This window comes from Phocoena phocoena, chromosome 8 (assembly GCF_963924675.1).
Source record: "Phocoena phocoena chromosome 8, mPhoPho1.1, whole genome shotgun sequence".
Classification (NCBI taxonomy): Eukaryota; Metazoa; Chordata; class Mammalia; order Artiodactyla; family Phocoenidae; genus Phocoena; species Phocoena phocoena.
The window spans coordinates 41,376,553-41,399,677 of record NC_089226.1 but is presented as its reverse complement, the minus strand read 5'-3'; the positions used below and the strand labels follow the sequence as shown (position 1 = coordinate 41,399,677).

The 23,125-nt window shown below is 37.9% G+C and overlaps 1 protein-coding gene across 3 annotated transcripts in view; it reads left to right on the top strand.

Annotated features, from left to right (window-relative positions):
• FAT3 (FAT atypical cadherin 3) overlaps positions 1-23,125 on the top strand; it is a 550,552-nt gene that overhangs the window by 425,856 nt on the left and 101,571 nt on the right. For all 3 annotated transcript variants that reach the window (XM_065881705.1, XM_065881704.1, XM_065881703.1), the window contains exons 7-8: positions 15,371-15,646; positions 18,086-18,296. In XM_065881705.1, the coding sequence (XP_065737777.1) occupies positions 15,371-15,646; positions 18,086-18,296 (487 nt within the window). The remainder of the gene's footprint in view (positions 1-15,370; positions 15,647-18,085; positions 18,297-23,125) is intronic.

Here is a 23,125-nt window from a genome sequence, read left to right as displayed (position 1 = left end):
CTAGTTTGAATATGGAAGATGCAACACAGCAAGGAATGTAGGCAGCCTTAAGGATCTGAGAGAGGATCCTGCTGACAGCCAGCAAAGATGCAGGGACCTCGGGCCTTTAACCTCAAGAAACTAAATGCAGCCAACAACCTGAGTGACCTTGGAACTGATTCATCCCCAGAGCTTCCAGAAGGGAACAACACATCTCTGACGACCCCTTGATTTCAGGCTTATGAGACTCTAAGCCACACTATACTCAAACTTCTGACCTGTAGAACTAGGAGATAATAAATGGGTGTTATTTTAAACTGCTAACTCTGTGATAGCTTATTACGTTGGAAATAGGAAAAGAATCCCCTGTTGGCATCTCCATTTTACACATAAGGAAATTGAAGCAAAACGAGGTTAAGTAACTTGAGTAGATCAGGGTTTAGATGTAGGCAGTTGGACTCTAGAGACTGCTCTGCACTCTCAACCACTACACTGTGCTACCTCGCAAAAGTAAGATTAAATCTTTGCTACCTATTCTAAGGCGGGAAGAGACGCTCATCTGGCTCTACTAGTTATGAGGGGGACACTTTTTTAAGTGGTTGCCCCGTAAACATGGCACCACCTATGGCCATTAGAATGTTTCATAGCTGATCATACACGCTAGGAAGAGAGCAAAATACCCCAGCCTCTTTATAGCCCTCCCTGCCACCCACTGAGCTTATGAGCTACAGAGACACACACTACCAAGGATGAGAAATGACAAATTTTAACAACTTTCCCCGTATATCTACCAAACCCATGTGAGCTGCTGCATCTTCATTGCAAATTTAAATAAATCTAGAGCCTGGCTCATCCAAAAGACCAAGAGATGAAAATTAATATATAACACCTGTTATTTGCATAATAGCACTTAACAAGCCTCATTCTAAGCTTCATTTCCCTGACACTCTGGGAGTAGTTAAATCAAGTTTTATCATTACATTCATTTTTCCGGTGAAAAACTGAGGCACAGACGGGTTAGGTGGCCACCCTAGGTGTACACAGGTAGATATACAAAGCCACTTCTTCCTTCTCAAAATCAGATACCATCTTAGGAACTTTCCCTTACATGTCTATGTATATAAAATATACAGCTTAATTCATTAGGGGAAGTATTTGGTCTAGTGGAAGGAGCACTGACCCTGAATCAGGTGACCCAGGTTCAAAGTCAGCACTTAACCAGTGGTTGACTGTGTTACCACAGGAGGAAGCTCTATCTCTTGTGAGACTCAGTTTCTCCAACATAATGCGAGTAAGATCTTACATACCTCAGGGGTTATTGTAAGAATAAATAAGATATTATGCGATATCATGAGAGCTGTGACGTGTCAGACACATGTAGGTTTTATTATTGTAGTCTTTTCTCAACTTAAAACTGTAATAATATACCTACTAACTATAAAATATTATGTGTGTGGCTTTTACTGTTATTCATGAAAGGCAGCAGAGATATTCATGCCCAAATAATAATCTAAAAATTACATCGATTTTATTCAGGGACTTATGATACGTGCTTTTGTGATTTTCATATGCTTTTCTTATCAAGTCCTGCTTTGATCTATAAAGATATGAAAATCAGCTTGTATTTGTATGCTCCACAGCCAAACCTGAGATTAAAACTCTCTTTCAGATCATTTTCCACATTTCTTAAGCCCCACAAGGCAGTTAATTTAGATTGGCCGCTAAGTCTTCCAGCCAGCGGATCCCTATTCTCTGGGTCTGGGAGGTCTGTGATGTGCATTCCTGGGTTAGCCTTGCCCTTGACGGCCATGGGGATTCCATTCCTCTCTTATCTCTAGGTGATGTTGGGAGTTCCTAACTGGCCTTCTTTCTTAAAAAGCAGACTTTAACTTGAAGATTTGGATTTTGTCTTACCCTTTTCCTCCACTTTGCACCTGCTTAAAAGGAGGTGGAGGGTAGAAACAAATCACTTTTGCTAATGCTGTTCCATGATCCCTGGATTGAGGGGCTTTCAAGGGACACCCTCATCAAGGGTTTTCTTTTGTTTCCTTTAATATCATCTCCCTCTTAGCAGGTGAAAAAGGCAGTGGCCCAAAGCTTCCTTTTATATTTAGGCTAACACAATGCTGGAACAAGTGCAATTATATAGATGAAATAAGACAGCAAGCCAACTCTACTGTGAGACTTTCTGTTAAAAAAATAATAATGATAAAATCTCACTGAATGTAATAGATCCGTGCCTGACAACTTATGAGTAAATCAATTCTTAAAAATAGATTCCAATGTTAAAGGCAGCAGGGAACTTTCTTTATTTTTAATGTATAATTTTATTTATTTATTTTTGGCTGCATTGGGTCTTCATTGCTGTGCGTGGGCTTTCTCTAGTTGCGGTGAGCGGGGGCTACTCTTCATTGAGGTGCACAGGCTTCTCATTGCAGTGGCTTCTTTTGTTGCGGAGCACGGACTCTAGGCGCGCGGGCTTCAGTAGTTGTGGCATGCGGGCTCTAGAGCAGAGGCTCAGTAGTTGTGGTGCATGGACTTAGTTGCTCCACGGCATGTGGGATCTTCCCGGACCAGAGCTCGAACCCGTGTCCCCTGCATTGGCAGACGGATTCTTAACCACTGCACCACCAGGGAAACCCAGCAGGGAACTTTCTGTTCAGAATAATCCCATGATTAATGTTCCTGAAATGAGAATGGTCGTGTCAGTTATGTGTTTGGTAAATTAGGATTTCTGTATTGCAAGGTACATAATATTTGCACACATGTTTGTTCACATGTATGTTTTGTACATTTATAGTTAATGTGTATATAATTTAAGTGCACATGGAAACTGTATAATGGAATGCATATAGAATTTGGCTCCGTAAGACCTAGGTTTGAGTGTGGCCTTGCCCTTGTGACTTGGGCACATCCCTTAATTTCTCTGATTCTCATTTTCCTTATTGAGAAACAAGAGATAATACAGTTTAAGAAATGAATATGGTACAGATTTATAAACTGGAAAACAAGCACACGATTTTTCTCCTTAGGCATTCAAAAACAAAACTTGTAAGTTTGGAGAGAATACAAGAGGCATCATCCTTGAAATCACAACTGTAGAATGTTTTAAGGATGGTTTTGAAATGCAAACAGAGGCAGGACAGAATTTTCAGTAATTCAGGATTTAATTGGTTCTAATAAAAGACAGAGGCCTTACCCTCCAACTCACCCCATGGACACTTCATGCCATGAGCCTTTGTAAGGCTGGACTTGGCATCTACCCAGACTTAGCTTAGACGAGCCTGCAAAACCCAAAGTGTTTGTGGTGAGCAGCACTGAAACCAGCTCTGAAGAGGCTTCCCACACTCAGGTTTCCTCCTGCTTTGAATCCATTGTACTTCTTTAGGCATTTCAATTACCATTTTGAACACAACATCTTTGAGAGTTACTTTGCTTTGTTTGGTAGTTCAGGAGCTCACAAATGGCCCCAACTGTGGGAAATAAAAAGCAAATGAGGAAAGGGAAGTCTTTTACAGAGAAACACTTGTTCAGACTGTAGATTAGGCTCAGGACAAAGCAAGCAGAAAGAGGCAAGCTTTTCAAGAGCACGTCAACTTTGAAACCTCAGGAAGGTCAGGGCAGGCTTGCTGGCCGGAAAGGCTCTTTTATCCCATTAATATGACTGCTTCTGTGAACACAAATATTTTAGCATCTTGACTAAGTTAACTGGAACTTTTTAAAGGAAAGAATTGGCATTCAAAGAATCTAGTATGGCTTTCCAAATACAGTGGAGATAAAACAATACCCAAAATGCTATAGGCACACTTCTCTAAACTTTTTCTACCATAAACTACAAGCAAAGCTTGTCCCCGCGTCAAGCTCACTCCCACGGCAAGTCGTCCTGGCACAGAAGTCGTAGCATGGCCCTTTTCCTCTCACTCAAAAAAGCACATCTCCACCAAAGTGATGGATAGTACAGTTATTTATAAGAACAACGATGGTCTGACTAAATTTATTTCTAAGAGTAAATAATTGTCTAGAATGCAGCCAGATGCTTGCATATTATTTAATGGAGAACCACTAAAGGCTTTCTTATTAGTCAGGAATAAGACAAGAATATCACTGTTTCCACTACTATTTAACATTGTGCTGTAAGTATTAACCAGTACAATTAGCTAAGATAAAGTAATTTGTGTTATAAGAATTATAAAGGAAAAGGTAAACTGACCTCTATTTACATGTAGTGTAATTATATATCTGAAAAGCTCCAAGGAGGGAATGGAAAAACTACTTCAAATGATAGGAAAATTAGTAAAGTAACAGGTTATAAATTTAACATACAAAAATTAATGGCCTCCATATATAGCCCACCCACCCCCCCCAAAAAAAAACAGTGAAAAAGTGTAATGAAAAAGAACCCATTTAGGTTAGCACATATATAAACTTTAAAAGTGTTCAAAACCTATTTGAGGAAAACTAAAACACTCCTGAAAAACAAAATAGTAGATTTGAACAAATGAAAAAAGACAAACTATGTTCTTGGATAGGAAGACTCCATCATGAAGAAATTAGTTCTTCCTTAATTATCCTGTACTTTTAACATAACCCCAGTTTAAAATGCTATCATTTTGTCAGGTGCTATAGAAGTTGATTATAAAGTTAATTTAGAGGAACAACAATCGGGACTTCCCTGGAGGTCCAGTGGTTAAATCTTCACCTTCCAATGCAGGGGGTGTGGGTTTGATCCCTGGTCGGGAATCTACGATCCGACATGCCTCATGGTCAAAAAACCAAAACACAGAACATAAGCAATATTGTAACAAATTCAATAAAGACAAAAAAACAACAACAATCAAGAATAGCCATGAAAATCCTGAAGAGAACAAAGAGAAGACCTAGCTTTTCCAAACAATTAAAATATATATAATGGAAATATGGAATCACTATTTGTGCACCAGGAACTAACATAGTATTGTGGGTCAATTGTACTGCAAAAGCAAACAAATAAACAAATTCATAGAAAAAGAGATCAGATTTATGGTTACCAAAGGCAGGTGGGAGGGAGAGGGGGAACTGGATGAAGGGTAGTAAAAAAGTACAAACTTCGTTATAAGATAAATAAGTACTAGGGATATAATGTACAACATGACAAATATAATTAACACTGCTGTACGTTATATGTGAAATTTGTTAAGAGAGTAAATCCTAAGAGTTCTCATCACAAAGAAAAATGTTTTTTCATTTCTTTAATTTTGTATCTATATGAGATGATAGATGTTGACTAAACTCATTATGATAATCACTTCATGATGTACGTAAGTCAAATCATTACGCTGTACACCTTAAACTTACACAGTGCTTTATGTCAATTATGTCTCAAGAAAACTGGAAGGAAAAAAATACTATAAAGCCTCTGTAATTAAAACATTTTGATGTTGTTGCATGAAAAGACAGATAAACCAATGGAACAAAATAGAAAAGCCAGAAATATACTATGTGCATAGGTAGAGTTAGTATACAGTAAAAGTGACTTCTCAAATCAGTAAGGAAGTGATGGTCTGCTAAAAAGTAGCATTGAAATAAATAGAGAGCCATGTGGAATAAAATAAAATGGGACCCATTCCTCACATAATATACTAGGAAAAATTCCAAGTGGATTAGAGATGTAAATGTAAGAAAAAGAAGCATTTAAATTCAATTTTTAAGAAATAAGCATGATCACCAAAATCTGGAAATGTAGAAAATATTCTAAACTATGACTTAACATCCAGAAACAATAAGGGAAAAGACTGATGCATTCAACTACATGAAAATAAAAATAAAATCTTTTGCATGGCAAAAAAATTACCGTAAACAAAATAAAGATAAATGACAAAATTGAAAACATTTGCAATGTGTATCATCATGCTCCCAAAATAAAGGGAAAAAAGTACCATCTAACCCGTAGAAGAATGAACTTATATAGTTTTAACAGAAAAAGAAATGCAAATGGTTCTTCAACATATGAAAAGATGCTCAACCTCACTCATAACAAGAGAAAGGAAAATTTAAAATACATTGAGATAACATTTCTCATCTATCAGCTTGGCCAAAAACCCAAAAGTTTTACAGCATGCTCTGTTGGCAAGGCTGTGGGAAGACAGTCATTCTTAAATACTGCTATAGAAAGGCAAAGTGATCAAACTTATAGGTAGGGGAATATGGGAAGTATCTCACAAAACCATGTAAGCACTTCTCCTTTGATTCAGCAATCCCAATTCTAGGGACAGAAATATATGTTAGCAAAAATGTGAAAAGACACAAGCACAGGGCTCTTCGTTGCATGGTCCTTCGAAGAGCAAAAATAGGAATGCACGTCAATAGAGGACTGATTGAGTTAACTATGATACATTTATCCATGGAGAAGTATTTCTGTACTGCTGTAGCATGGTCTTCATTATATAAAGCAGCAACATTATTGACCTTTTGAGTCGATAGCTCTTTGTTGCAGGGGGTTATCCTGTGCATTTTAGGATGTTTAGCAACTCCCCTGTCTTCCATCCACTAGGTTCTAGGAAAATCCCTCCCCCGAGCTGTGACAACCAAAGATGTCTACAGACATTGTGAAATGACCCCAGGAGACAAAGCCATCCTTAGTTGAGAACTATTGATATAATGCAGCAGTCCCCAACCTTTTTGGCACCAGGGAGTGGTTTCATGGAAGACACTTTTTCCACGAGGAGGGGAGGGGGAATGGTTCAGGTGGAAATGTGAATGATGGGAAGCAGTGGGGAGCAATAGATGAAGTTTCGCTTGCTTGCCTGCCGCTCACCTCCCACTGGGCAGCCCTGGTTCCTAACAGGCCACGGACTGCTACCGGTCCACCGCCCAGGGGTTGGGGACCCTGGATATAATGTTAAGTGTAATAGCCTGTCGAGGGGAGTGTATACAGTATGTTAATATTAATAAAATAGGTGGATAAAATGTAACATTACTGAAAAAAAAAAAGGTTACCTGAAGAAGAAGGGAATACATGAAAGAGAAAGATACAGAAGCTAAGCTTGACTATAACTTTTTGTAAATTTAACATTGGTAATTTTACATATAATAGAAAACAAAATTAAATGTTAAAAAAGCAAGTCTAAAATTTGCAAGTAAATGGAAGCTGATGAACATATATGTGTATCCAGTTGGGAGCATGTATGCACAGGGAAGAGCTATTCTAAGTGACTTTACATATACTAATTTGACTGTATATGCCTAGTGGGATAAACCCAAAGGACAAAAAGACAAAATCATATCAAATTAGTTTGAATGACCATAATTGTAATGTGATTATAATAACAATGTTGGTGTTATTCAGAGACTTGGGCATGTATTTCAGATATGTGAACATTCAGATAGGTGAATAATTATGGTGATGTCATTGAGCATGAGAAATGTCATCATGAGAGAAAGAAGATAGGTAAAAAGAATGAGATTAAGTAAAAACCTTGATGGGTACCTTAATATTGTCTTTTGTTTTGTTTTTCATTGACGTATAATTGACTTACAATATCGTATTAGTTTCAGGTGTGCAACATAATGCCTCGATATTTTTGTGCATTACAAAATGATCGCCATGATAAGTCTACTTACCATTTGCCACCATAAAAAGTTACTATAATATTATCAATTATACTGTATTCCCTTTGCTGTACATTACATACCTGCGACTTATTTACTTTGTGACTGGAAGTTGTACGTCTTAATCCCCTTAACTTGTTTCACTTATTTCCCCACTTCTCTCCCTTCTGGAAACCACCAATTTGCTCTCTGTATCTATGAGTCTGTTTCTGTTTTGTTATGTTTGCTTTGTTTTTTAGTTTCCACATATAAATGAAATCATAGAGTATTTGTCCTTTTCTGAGTTTTTTCACTTAGCATAATACTCTCTGTGTCCATCCATATTGTCGCAAATGGCAAGGTTTCATTCTTTTTTATTACTGAGTAATATTCCAATGTTTGTGTGTGTGTTTCTGTGTGTATGTATACACACACACACACACACACACACACACACACACCACCTTCTTTATCCATTCATCTATTGATGGCCACTTAGGTTGCTTCCATATCTTGGCTATAGTAAATAATGCTGCCATGAACATAAGGGTACATATGTCTTTTTGAATTAGTGCTTTTTTTTCTTCAGAGAAATACCCAGAAGTGGGATTTCTGGATCGTGTGATAGTTCAATTAAAAAATTTTTAGGAACCTCCATACTGTTTTCCATAGCAGCACTACCAATTTACATTCCTACTAACAGTGCATGAAGGTTTCCTTTTCTCAGCCTCTTCATCAACGTTTGTTATTTGTGGTCTTTTTGACCATACTGACAGGTGTGAAGTGATATCTCATTGTGGTTTTTATTTGCATTTCCCTGATGATTAGTGATGTTGAGCATCTTTTCATGTGTCTGTTTTGACATCTGTATGTCTTCTCTGGATAAATGTCTATTCAGGTCCTCTGCCCATTTTTTATTCAGGTTGGGTTTTTGATGTTGAGTTGTATGAGTTCTTTGTATATTTTGTATATTAACCCCTTATCAGATATAGCATTTGCAAATATCTTCTCCCATTCAGCAGGTTGCCTTTTTGTTTTGTTGATAGTTTCCTTCACTATGCAAATGTTTCTTAGTTTGATGTAGTCCCATTTGGTTTGTTTTTGGCTTTGTTGGCTTTTATTTCTGTAGCCTGGAGAGACATATTCAAAAAATATATTGCTAACACAACATCAAAGAGTGTTATGCCTATGTTTTCTTTTAAGAGTTTTATGATTTCAGCTCTTACATTTAAATCTTTAATCCATTTTGGGTTATTTTTGCATAGGGTGTAAGAAAGTAGTTCAGTGTGATCTTTTGCATATAACTGTCCAGGTTTTCCAACACAATTTACTAAAGAGGCTGGCTTTTCACCATTGTATCTTCTTGCCTCCTTTGTCATAGATTAATAGACCATATAAGCATAGGTTTATTTCTGGGCTATCTGGTCTGTTCCATTGATCTATGTCTCTGTTTTGGTGCCAGTACCATATTTCATTGATTAATGTAGCCTGGTAGGATAGTTCAGGTAGCGTGATACCTCCAGTTTTTTTCTTCTTTCTCAAGATTGGGGTCTTTTGTATTTCCATACAAATTTTAGAATTATTTGTTCTAGTTCTGTGAAAAATGCCAATTTTTTTTTCATAGGGATTGCATTGAATTTGTAGATTGCCTTAAGTAGTATGGTCATTTTAACAATATTAATTCTTTCAATCTAAGAAGATGGTATATCTTTCCATCTGTTTGTGTCATTGTCAGTTTCTTTCATCAGTCAGTGTCTTATAGTTTTGAGTACAGGTCTTTTACCTCCTTGGTTAGATTTATTCCTAGGTATTTTATTCTTTTCGATACAATTGTAAGTTGGATTGTTTTCTTAATTTCTCTTTCTGATAGTTCATCATTAATGTATAAAAATGCAGCAGATTTCTGTATATTAATTTTGTATCCTGCAACTTTACTGAATTTATTTATCAGTTCCAATAGTTTTTTGGTGGTGGTGTTAGCATTTTCTATATATAGTATCATGTCATCTGCAAGCAGTGACAGTTGTACTTCTTCTTTTCCAATTTGAATTTTTAAATTTCTTGTCTGATTTCTGTGACTAAGATTTCTAATACGTAAAAGAATTTCCAATTGCATGAAAATGGTGAGAGTGGGCATCCTTGTCTTGTTCCTTTCTTAGAGGAAATGCTTTCAGTTTTTCACCATTAAGTATGATGTTGGCTGTGGGTTTGTCATATGTGGGCTTTATTATGTTGAGGTGTGTTCCCTCTATACCCACTATGTTGAGAGTTTTTATCATAAATGGATGTTGAATTTTGTCAGAAGCCTTTTCTGCATCTTCTGAGATTATCATATGATTTCTATTCTTCAATTTGTTAATATGGTGTATCACATTGACTGATTTGTGGATGCTGAACCATCCATCCTTCCATCCCTGGGATAAATCCTACTTGATTATGGTGTATGATCCTTTTAATGTATTGTTGAATTCAGTTTGTTAATATTTTGTTGAGGATTTTTGCATCTATGTTCATCAGTGATATTGGCCTCTAATTTTCTTTTTGGCAGGTATCTTTGTCTGGTTTTGGTATCAGGGTTCCACTGACCTCGTAGAATGAGTTCAGTAGCATTCCTTCCTCTTCAATTTTCTGGAATATTTTGAGAAGCATAGATACTGACTCTTGAAACATTTTGTAGAATTCACCTGTGATGCCATCTGGTCCTGGACTTTTGTTTGTTGGGAGTTTTTTGATTACTGATTCAGTTTCAGTACTGGTAATTGATCTGTTCATATTTTCTACCTTCCTGATACAGTCTTGGGAGATTATAAGTTTCTAGGAATTTACCTATTTCCTCTAGGTGGTCCATTTTATTGACATAAAATTTGTCATAGTGATATCTTATGATCCTTTGTATTTCTGTGGTATCAGTTGTAACATCTCTTTCATTTTTAATTTTATCTATTTGGGCCCTCTCTCTTTTCTTTTTGATGAATCTGGCTGAAGGTTTTTCTTGTTGCCTGAGGTAGGCTTACATCGTTTTACTTCCCTCTTAGACTTGCTTTGACTGCATCCCATACATTTTGGGTCATTGTGTTTCCATTTTCCTTTGTCTCCAGGTATGTTTTTTATTTCTTCTTTGATTTCCTCAGTGACCCATTGGTTGTTTAGTAGCATATTGTTTAACTTCTACATCTGTGTTTTTTGCAGTTTTTTTCTTGTGGTTGATTTCTAGTCTCATAATGTGGTAGTTGGAAAAGATGCTTGATATGATTTCAATATTCTTAAAGTTGTTGAGATTTGTTTTGTGGCCTAGCACGTGATCTCTGCTGGAGAATGTTCCATGTGTGTCTGAAAAGAATGTGTATTCTGCTGCTTTTGCATGTAATGTTCTATATATTATATATATATATATATATATATATATATATATCAATTAAGTCCATGTGGTTAATGTGTCATTTAAGGCCAATGTTTCCTTATTGATTTTCTGTCTAGATGATCTGTCCATTGGCATAAGTGGAGTATTAAAGTTCCCTACAATTATTGTATTACTGTTATTTTCTCCCTTTATGTTGTTAATATTTGCTATATGTATTTATGTGTGCCTATGTTGAGTAAATATATATTTACAATTGTTATATCTTCTTGTTGGATTGATCCCTTTAATATCCCTTTAAGGGTATTATGTAATACCCTTCTTTGTCCCTTGTTACAGTCTTTGTTTTAAAGTCTATTTTGTCTAAGTATTGCTACTCCAGCTTTCTTTTGATTTCCATTTGCATGGAGTACCTTTTCCCATTCTCTCACTTTCAGTCTGCACGTGTCTCTAGATCTGAAACGAGTCTCTTGTAGGCAGCATATATGTAGGTCTTGTTTTCTTTTTTATCCATTCAGTCACTCTATGTCTTTTGTTGGAACATTTAGTCCATTTCCATTAAAGTAATTATTGATGGATATGTACTTATTGCCATTTTGTTAATTGTTTTCTGATTGTTTTTGTAGTTCTCCTTTGTTCCTTTTATTCTCTTGCAATCTTCCCTTGTGATTTGATGGCTATCTTTAGTGTTCATTTGGATTCTTTTCTCTTTATTTTTTTTGTGTCTATTAAAGGTTTTTGATTTGTGGTTACCATGAGATTCATATATAACATCTAATATGTATGGGTATCTATTTTAAGTTGATGATTTCTTAAGTTTAAATGCATTCTAACAGCCCCACATTTTTACTCCTTTCCCCCCCACATTTTATGTTTTTGACAACATATTTTACATCTTTTTATTCTGTGTATTCCTTATCTACTTATTGTAGATAAAGATGTTTTTACTGTTTTTGTCTTTTCACCTTCCTACTAGCTTTATAAGTGCTTGGTCGACTACCTTTACTATATTTTGCCTTTACCAGTGAGATTTTTCCCATCATAATTTTTAAAATTTCTATTTGTGGCCTTTTCTTTTCCACTTAGAGAAATCCCTTTAATATTTCCTGTAAGGTTACTTTAGTGGTGATGAACTCCTTTAGCTTTTGCTTGTCTTTAAAACTCTTTATCTCTCCTTCAGTTCTGAATGATATCCTTACCAGATAGATTATTTTTGGATGTAGGCTTTTTTCCCTTTCAGCACTTGGATATATTATGCCATTTCCTTCTGGTCTGCAAATATTCTGCTGAAAAGTCAGCTGAGAGTCTTATGGAAGAGTTCCCTTGCTTATAACTAGTTGCTTTTCTCTCGCTGCTTTTAAGGATCTCTCTTGGGACTTCCCTGGTGGTCCAGTGGTTAAGAATGCAGGGGATGTGAGTTGAATCCCCAGTCAGGGATCTAAGATCCCACATGCCACAGGGCAACTAAGCCCGAGCGCTCTGGAGCCCATGCACCACAATGAAAGATCCTGCATGCTGCAACTAAGACTCGTGCAGCCAAATAAATAAATATTTAAAAAATAAATTATAAAAAATAAAAATGATAAAAAAGGATGAGTATCTTTAATTTTTGACATTTTTATTATTATTTGTCTTGACGTGGACTCTCTGTACTTCCTGGGCCTGGATATCTGTTTCCTTTCCCAGGTTAGGAAAATTTTCAGCTAGTATATCGTCAAGTATGCTCTCTGCCCCTTTCTCTCTCTATTCTCCTTCTGGGACCTTTAGTGTGCTTGATGTTGGCCTAGAGGTCTCTTAAATTATTCTCATTTTTTGTAATTCTTTTTTTTGTTGTTTTCTGTTTAGCTTGGGATTTCCACTACTCTGTCTTCTAGTTCACTGATCCTTTACTCTGTATCATCTAATCTACTGTTGACTTCTTCTAGAGTGTTTCTTTACTTCAGTTATCATGTTCCTCAGCTCTGTTTGGTTTTTCTTCATATTTTCTAACTCTTTGTTAAAACTTATGACTCTGCTCATCCATTCTTTCCCCAAGCTCGTTAAGCATCTTTATGATCATCCTCTTAAATTCTATGGGAGTAGATTGCTCATCTCCCCTATGCTTAGTTCTTCTTCTGGGGTTTGGTCTTGTTCTTTCATTTAGGACATACTACTCTGTCTCCTCATTTTACCTTATTTTCCGTGTTTGTTTTATGTATTAGGTAGTTCAGGTATGTTTCCTGGTCTTGGAGAAGTAGCCTTGTGTAGGAGACATCCTATGCAGCCCAGCTGCATACTACCCTCTTTTCACCAGGGCTATATATTCTAGTGGTGCCTCCTATGTGGGCTGCATGGGGCCTTTTGTTGTGGCAAAGTCAGCTACTGTGGATGTGCTGGTAGGCTCTCAGCTCAATTGGCTGCCAGGCCCTGCCACATGCAGTGGCTGCTGTCCCACAGTGGATGGGGTTGGATCCCAGTGCAGCTGGCCACGTGATTCGGGGGGTCCCAGGGCTGGTGCCAGGCCACTGATAGACAGGGTTGTTGACAACTTAATTTTGAATTGGTAGTATCAATATGAACTCATGAAATAATTGTTTAAAACAAAACACTTTCCTGACTCTGTCCACTGAAAAAATAGCAAAGCTAGCAGCAGTAAGCATTCCTAGCACCAGACTGTGGTCTCTAAATGCCACTTCTAACTAAAAAGAAACCAACACTTCTTGGAGAAATGGATAATTCAAGACTGGGGCAGAAAAAATGTAAAAGATGACCCTGAAAAAATTACCAGCAGCAATTATTGGAAAGCAAGGAAGCTATCAAAGACTACTTGGATTGTGTCAGAACATTGCAGAAGCCAACTTGAAGAGGCTCCCCATGGCCTCATGCACAAAAGGAAGGACCATTTGTGCATCAATAAATATAGTAACTGCAGTAGACAGAAACACATGAGATGTGATTGAATTCATGAGCTCATCATGATGCTTGAAAAAAAATATCTCATTGATCACTTTGGGAGGAGCTGAAGAACCAACTCATTATTTTGAAAAGATCAAGGAAAAGAATTCTCCTTCCTTTTCAACATGAAGTGTACTTCAGAGTAACCAAATAATTGAAGAGAACTTTCTTTTTAGAACTATTCTAGCTAATAAGTGAGGAAGAAATCATAGAATTAAAACACTACTGTTTTGTATTTTTAATGAATTAATGTTATCTATATCATCAATGGCTGCTAATATCATGGAACAAGATAGAGAACTAGACTTTATATTTCTACAGATGGAAATATATCACCCATGAAAGATTTTTGTCGAAAAAAAAGGAGGAAATTGAATGTGAATTTTATTGTCTCCTACATAAAGCTACCAAGTTATAAGAAATACACGGGACAGAGGAACATGTAGAACAAAACCATGGGGATACAATAAGCAAAATTCAGACTGTGGGAACTAAAGAGGAAATGGCTCAGTTTTTTGATTGCCAACAATAACAACATAAAAATTGCAAGGAAATCGATGAAGATAGAGGGAGAACCTACAAATTAAAAGATAATTAAAGGAAATGTCAATCAAATGCAATGTCTGTGCCTTATGTGCATATCCTGGTTAAAAGAAACTGAAAATATATATGCACATGTACACAAACATATATCTCATTACAAAACAATTACAGAAGTATGAACACCAACTGAATATTTAAAGACATTAAGGAATTCCTGTTTTCTCTGTTTAGATGCAGTAGTGGTATTGTGTGTATGTGTGTGTTTATTTTGAGTCCCTATCTTTTAGAGATGTACACTGAAATTATATGATGTCTGGGACTTGCTTCAAAATAATATGAGGGAGCAGGTGGAGATGAATGGACATAAAGATGAAACAAGGTTAGCCATGAATTGATCATTGTCAAAGCTGAGTGATGAATATTCAGGGTTCGTTAAGCTTCTTTCATAAAATCTGCCTGAAAAATTTTGAACCAGCTTGGGAACTTCATATTTTAACTATCATTAGTACCATGTTCTTTGCTCAACACCTCCCATCTGAAGGAGAGCCACCTCTGTATCCACACCTCCCTTTCCTCTGCCTCTTTGTTACTTATCTTGTCACTGCCTCCACATTAGGTCTACTATAAGAAGCACATAACAAGAACGGAAGATAATAGGAACTTAACAAGCTAAGGTCACCTTGTGATCTCTTACATTGTGCCTCAAATAATCTCCTAGAGTTATCACCCCCCACCCCAGAGGCTGTCTCATCTGTTCACTTAATCGTGAGAATATCGATCCTCATAGTTTATGTTCCTGCTAACGTGAACGATGGGTTTATCGCCAACCTCTAATTACAGAGTGCTTTCATAAGAATCTTCCTACATATTAAAGTACTTGCTAGAAGCTGGGATCCAGGAACATAGAGGGAGGAGAGAAGGAGGGAGCCTCTTTTACTAGAAATGAGTAAATTGGCATTAGTCATCACTCTTGTCTCCTTTTAACTATAGGTATTTATCAAAGTGCTGGATAATAATGATAATGGCCCAGAATTCTCTCAGCCAAATTACGATGTGACAATTTCCGAGGATGTGCTTCCAGATACTGAGATATTGCAGATTGAAGCCACAGACAGAGATGAGAAGCACAAGCTAAGCTATACTGTCCACAGCAGCATAGATTCTGTCAGCATGAGGAAGTTCCGGATTGACCCCAGCACTGGCGTGCTCTACACAGCTGAGAGGCTGGACCACGAAGCCCAGGACAAGCACATACTCAACATAATGGTAGGACCAAACTGCTTAATATGCTCTCTTAGCAGAATCACTGACCATCCAAGGCACATGCCTTAGCCTTCAGATGTACAGGGCCCTTGAATTTTGTAAGTAGTAGTACATTTGGTCTTTTCAGCAGCAGGGTTGCATTCATTCTTGCCTTTTTAGTTCAGTGAGGAATTACTATTGTTAGATAGTGACTTCATATGTTTGCCAAACTGAAATATTAGATGAGCTCTACAGACAGTGGCCGCTCAGTAAAGGCTGCTGACAGCCTGATTTGAGCAGGAAGGAACAGGCCGTGTTTCTGTACTGGTTCACATCCAGAAGATTTTGTGGAAAAGTTTAAAAGAAGTTCCTTGAGAAGTTAATTACAAGGGTAATCATTTATTCAACCTGTACAATGCTCAGCCCTTGGAAGCATTTAGAGAACTGATTGATTACTTATTGCACTGGCATTGGACCTAGTGGTAAATACTGGCCCACAAAAGAGATCTTAAAACTCACCAAAGCCTACAGAGAATGTTGAATTTGGGTTCATGGGGTCTCCAAATTATGTAGGAGATGCTTTCATTTTAAAACAAAGTTTGGCTAGTTTACATTAATTGGGAAGTAAAGATTAGTAATAAACACCCTTGTTTATGACCTAAAACCTGTCCCTTTAACTATCCAAGAACCCTATGGGCAATTGTACAACCACGGCCTAACAGGGCCCCCTGAGTTCCTTAAGACCAGGTAGGATGGCAGAGATGTAATCTTTGTACTGATTGGCTTTAAAATACACTAAGATGCTACCAATTCCCAAGCAGCTGAAGTACTCTTCCACGAAGTACTACTCTTCCTTTCCAAGTCTCTGGGCAAGAAGAAACTAGAGTTCCATGCCTTTGGCTATGGTTTCCAGATGAGACTCCAGGGAACGGAAGAGGGACTCAGGGTCCATCAGATCCATCCCTCTGGTCATTCATTCATTCATTCAACAGATATTTCTCAAGCACCTACTGTATACTAAATTCTGTTCTAGGCACCGAGGGTATAAAAGAGACAAAGTCCCTGCACCTTTGGACATTCAGTTGGAACAGACCTAGATTTCAATAATCCCAAAGTACAGAGTCAAGTTTGGTCCTTGGGTGGGGCAGGCTGGTCTACAGACAGGGAAACTCATCACACTCACCGGCTGGCTTTTTGCATATATCTCTTCAGGAGCAGAAATCTACTGCCAGTGACTAACTCTATTCTCATGATTTCTTCAAGCCATTTCTGTTCATTCTTTCCTTAACAAACTTAGAATTCAGTGCACTTACCCTGTATCATTTATGTAAGTGAATATTTAGAGCAAACAACTCTTTTATGTTGCCTTTCTCCAAGCTAAGCCCTTATAGTCATTTTGCTCAATTCCTTTTAGGTAATATTTCTGAAAACCCCTTTCCCTTTGATAGCTTTTCTTGGTATATTTTCTAATTTCTTCAAATCTCTCTGGAGTTAGGGGATCTAAAACTGAACAAGCAAAAAGCACACATTGGATTAATGCTACATACAATGATAGCAAAATCATGTGTTTGAGTTAAAGAATTGATTAGTTGCAAGCTTCTGCCATATGCAAACCAGGGAAAACTTTAAAGCAGTCAGGCAAGGTTCTTTGGTGATTTCACAGTGCTGGGGTCTCACATTTCAAAAATTAAGATTTGGTTCATCTTCCCAGTGGTCAGCGTTCTCTCTTAGTTCTGGGACTTCATTTATGTTGGTTCTTCTTGCCTGAAATATATGCCACGCACCCCGCCCCCCAGCACATTACTACTTCTACTTGGTTTTGTTACCTTTTCCAAGCTAGGCTAACATCCTTACTAATTACTCATATTCTGGCACTTACCTCTGGGCCTATCTTTCTACTTATTTGTTTGGATTCCCCAGTCAACTATAAGGTTCTTGAGGTCAGGAACTGTATCTCATCCACCGCTGAACCACAAGAGTCAACCCCAGGACTTGGTAGATAATAGACGATGATAAAGGTTTGTTGAATGAATGAATGAATGACAATGGCTACATTGCATTCATTAATTCCACATTTTAGTTTCCCCTTTACAAGGGCCTCCATCCACCATTCCATTAGCAACTGTATACACAAATTCTGGGGGGTGGAGGGTGGCGGGGGGCAGAGGAAAGTGCTGTGTTTGCGATATCCTGACATCGGTTCTACAAGCGCAGACTGAACACAGACCAGAGGCCAGGCGTAATGCTGAGCAGTAAAGACAGCGTGGCCCCAGCTCTCACTGTGTCACGATCAGCATCCTCACTCTATAATAGCACTGCTTACTGAATACCTGCTCCGGGCCTGGGACTGGGTCAAGCGGTTTTTGTGCATTATTTCATTTTGATTTCACTTTAGGCACAGCCAGGTGAATTCTTTGCAACTTAAAGATTTTAGTCCTACTGTTTCTTATATTTCGCCTAAAGGTCAGAGATCAGGAGTTTCCTTATCGAAGAAACTTGGCCCGAGTCATTGTGAACGTGGAAGATGCTAATGATCACAGCCCCTATTTCACCAACCCGCTGTATGAAGCATCTGTGTTTGAATCGGCTGCTCTGGGATCAGCTGTACTGCAAGTGACGGCTCTGGACAAAGACAAAGGGGAAAATGCAGAACTCATATATACCATAGAAGCAGGTGAGAGCTGGTGCAGATTGCAGTGTCATGCATAGCATTGGACCCTCAGTAGTATTTATCACCATGTAAAATTCACATAGTTACCACTGGAATGTCTCCAGATGAATTTTTTGGCCAAGCAACTGCCCTATTTGCACAACGATGGTGTATCAGGTTCCTGGCATTTCAGTAATATGTTTTTCATCATTGACATCGAAGAAGGAGTTTCCTTTTACTGTGTTCAATCTCAGATTTTTCTGGAATGGAGAAGAGAGAAGAATGTGTAATAAACTCGGTGGCTTTTACTGATGGGTCAACAAGCCTTGGCCTCAGACTAAAATAACCAAAGCCTCCCGTCATTTGAGGGCTGCCAGAGAGTTTGGTGAATTGAATCTTAAAGGTCAATGCTTACTTGTCAGTAGGTGAGCTGTGGGCTTGTGGGCTTCAGAAATTCCTAGGGTTAGGGTTAGGTTTAGCACAAACTCACTTCATTGGAGGTGATCTGAGTAGCAGAGTAGTTGGTAGGTACTGAACTGCTTGCTTAACCTGACAGATAAATAAATGCAGATTCTCGTGTTGTTAAATTTGAGATTTTTTTTTAAAAATCAATTTTAGTATCTAGAAAGCAAGACCGTAGTTTCCTGATGGTTTGCAGTTGGACAGTTAGAAAACATTTATGGCAGAAGAGATGAATGTCCAAGCAAAGACAGGACTGTGAGCCTAAAAATTACAAATATCCTTTATCTGCTCTATTTTCCCTTCCCCTGTTCTGTCTTTTTTGAATATTCAAGCCTCATATTCCCAAAACATTCTGCAACATTATGTCTGTCGTGCATAATGCCAAATGCTGTTTCCTTTCCTGCCAGCACTGGAAAGGCTTCTTTCCCTTGATGTAAATATGGAGCATTTTTGTGAGCGGTTGAATTAAAATATGAATGCTAGAATGACAGTTCTGGACTAAAAAATATTAGAAAAAAAGCCAATGACTTTCTTTAAAAATAGCTCCTGTATTTAATGACAATCTAAATCTATTTCCTTTATTAGGCACCTACATTTTACATGAGTCTGTGCTAAACTCTATACCAAAAAAGAAGAAAAGATGTTGGTTCAGAATAGCCAGGTACCCCAAGAGAATTCACCCCTTTCTTTTCCAGATTTCCATGGAATTTCCTTTTAGCCTAAAGCCTGACAGTACTCTTTTTATAAATGCTATTTTTCATCTCTTGTTTGTCAGAGGATATTTTAATTATTTCATTACACAGTCCTTGTTCTTTTAGCTTCACAAATAATATAGGGAAATTTTAAAATACATATATTTAAATATTGCCACAGGAAATGTCACCTAACCCAAGAACTCTTTATGTCCGTTCTATAGTTTTCCCCTAATCTTATGTATTTTTTCTTTTCTCGTAATTCATTCATGCATATACATTGTTTCATGACATTGTAATCATTTTGATATAGGGTTTTATTTCTACTTTTCTTAACATCTTCTAAGCATTTGTCTGCGTGTGTTCTTGCTTTTTATATTTGTCATGAAGGCTACTACATATACTCCTCTCAGATAGCCAGACATTTTGAAACCAATTTGGAGGTTCTCAGAGTAATTTAAGAGTAATTTACCATAAAGCTGAAAATTCTGCCTCGCTTATCTTTCAGCTTCCACAGACTATAGCCGGGTGCTGAACATAGAGAAAGGACTCAGTCATTTCTTCAACAGTTGGCTAAAACTAGAGAGAAAAGTTATTTCCTTAAAACATCTTTTATATAGAAAAGTCGAGCTTCCAGAAAACCCACAGGAATGCTTGGTATCTCAAAAAGTATCCTTTGATTGGATGTGTAAAAAGCTAATGAGAATTACAGGACAGAGAGACCTACACTTGACCTGGACTGGTTTTAGTCAAGTCAAGTTTCTTCACGGATCATGGTAGGATACAAGCAGATCCCAGATAGTTCAGGACTTTGAATCAAATAACAAGAGGTTGGTGTAAAGTATATGTTTTATTTAAGTGCTCTCAAAAACCTCAGAGAAGCAAGATTTTACTCTGTTTACTGGTGGGCCATACATTTCCTATCCCCTGTCTGGCCTAAAGCAACTACTGAACCTTTTCATTTTGGCCCGAAAGACTGAGGTGGAATTCAAGTGCAGAACTTCGAGTCTTATATTTAGTTCAGGTTTGATGTTTGGTGCCAACAGTGGTTCATGGGTGGCTCAGAGACAGGGCAGTACAGGAGAGACCAGGACTAAGAAAGTGTTGAGTTAGGATGGGGGCATATTGGACCCCAAGATATATACAGATAGAGACTTAAACATCTTTTTTGATCTACCTCTCTCAATCATTCAACAAATATTTATTGAGCACCTTTTATGTGTGCCAGGCACTGTGCTGTATACCAGATTAATAATGATAAGTAAGGTCAGCACAGCTTTTGCCCCGTTGCCAAAAGTCTATAAGAAGTCATAGATTCCAAGAAAGCAAGCAGAGATTAGCTTCCAAAGATTTAAGTACAGAAGAAGAGAATAAGCAGGAAGTGGATTCTAAGAAAATGGGGCAGTGCATTGGAGAGGGAAAGAGGCAAAGAGCCCATTTGGACCTGACGTATGAGCACAGCATCCTGGAAGGGGGTAACAAGCAGGTCAGCAGCCATGGAACAGCAGGGTGGGGAAGCTCTACTCAAGGTCGGAAGCTGGCCTTCCTTCATCCCTGCCATATATATCTTGCTGTGTATGCACGAGCCTGGAGTAAGAAAGGACTCACCTCGAAACTCCACATGGGACACCATAATGAGGATGTGGCATTCATCATTCAGGGTTGCATGTGTTGCCACTGCTGGAAGGTGACCATTACTCAGGTATCTCTATATTTTCCTCCCCTGAGATGCTAAAGTGAAATGATTCCTGACTCCTTGTGAGGGTCTGTGAATCGAATATTGGAATCACACGTAATTCCACGGTGCTATTTATTGAAAATTTGCAAGTTTGTTCATGAGTTCATTGACCTTCTTGTTGTCACCACAAAATGGTCATGTTCAGGTGGCAAAGTAAAAAATCATGCTGACGTCAAAGATAATTTTGTTTAATATTCATATTTGGGGTCTAGAATCAAATTGTTTATCTCTTTGTTGGACTTGCTCCCTCTTGAGAAATAAGCAAGCATCTTATAGAAATAGATTTTATACAAACATGACATTTTTGTTTTCAGACATGGAAAAGTTTAAGTAATAAGTATGTAGTAAGAGGTGTGCAAATAGCTGTATGTGTTGTATATTTCAAACACATTATCTAACTGCGCTCTCAATCCTGGAGCCTATCTTAATGATACGACATTTAAACTCTCTGTATGTTGCCATACTATAGCACTTCAAAAAGAAAGAAAAATTCAGATATAATTGAATAACCAAACTTTTAACTTGTGATGTAAAAAAATCTGGACACACAAGCATGTATTCTTTGAGAAGCATGGGAAAGCCTCATGAGAGAAGCAAAAAGTAACATCGTGAAGGATGCTGCTTCCCACTGTTCACTACCTGTGAGACACATTCTTTACATTCTTCAAGTTTTGTGTTCCCCATTCTCTCCTCCTCTTTTCCACAGTGTCATGGTTCACAGCCCTTCCCATTTCAGGTTTGTCCAAGTGGGGTGCCAGTTTCTTAGTTTCATAAGGATTATGCTCAAGTTCTTGGTTTCTGTGCTGCTTCAGATTTTTAACACTTTCTTATTTCATCAGAAACGTCTCAAATATTGAGCAAATAGAATGGTTACAGATGGAACCATTATACATTTTGTGTCTACTTTTATGTCTGTGTGTGCATATGATGTGTGCGTTGGGGTGTAGGGAAGTGAAGAATAGAAGGAGAGTCAGAAAAAATTCTCACAGCTTACAAAGCAAATGGTGACTTGAGAAGAATTCTCCATACCTGAACAAACCCCCGTCACCAAGCAGTGTTTGGGATGAAGTTGGTTTTGATGATATGTATGAAACTATACCAACTCCACATAGCAAAGCTTACCTTTGGGAGAGTCTTAAACCGAATGACTATATGATAATGTTCCGAAGCGATTCCTACAACCCTCTTCCTTTTTAATTTTTTTAAAATTTATTTATTTATTTTTGGCTGCGTTGGGTCTTCGTTGCTGCGTGTGGGCTTTGTCTAGTTGTGGCGAGAGGGGGTTACTCTTTGTTGCGGTGCACGGGCTTCTCACTGCAGTGTCTTCTCTTGTTGCAGAGCATGGGCTCTAAGTGCATCAGCTTCAGTAGTTGTGGCACGTGGGCTCAGTAGTTGTGGCTTGCGGGCTCTAGAGCGCAGGCTCAGTAGTTGTGGCGCCTGGGCTTAGTTGCTCCGCAGCATGTGGGATCTTCCCGGACCAGGGATTGAACCTGTATCCCTTGCATTGGCAGGCGGATTCTTAGCCATCGCACCACCAGGGAAATCCCTACCACCCTCTTTCTTATAATGTAGAACACAGAATTATGGCACTGGTTTCAGGATAAATGCCTTTTTATCAGTGTCATTGGCATGTGCCAGCCCAGTCTGGAAATAAGAAAATCCTAAGCAGGAAAGTCTTTCCTACAAACTCTCCTATTTCCCAGTTTGAATGTACACAGAGCTGTGTTGTTGTTCTTGTTAACCTGAATTAAGAAGATACTGATCTGAAATTCACAATTTACTGGAAAACTCATTTCAGTTGCTTTTGAATACCCCTAAAAGGGAAGTCTCTCGTTTTATTTCAGAATGAGGAGGAGTGAAAATGAATAATTGCTGTTTGCCATGTTGTGTAAAGTAGCCTTAAGATGAAGAGTTAATCTTCAGAAAATGACCCACTTGAACTCATTTCCCTGTTGATTTTT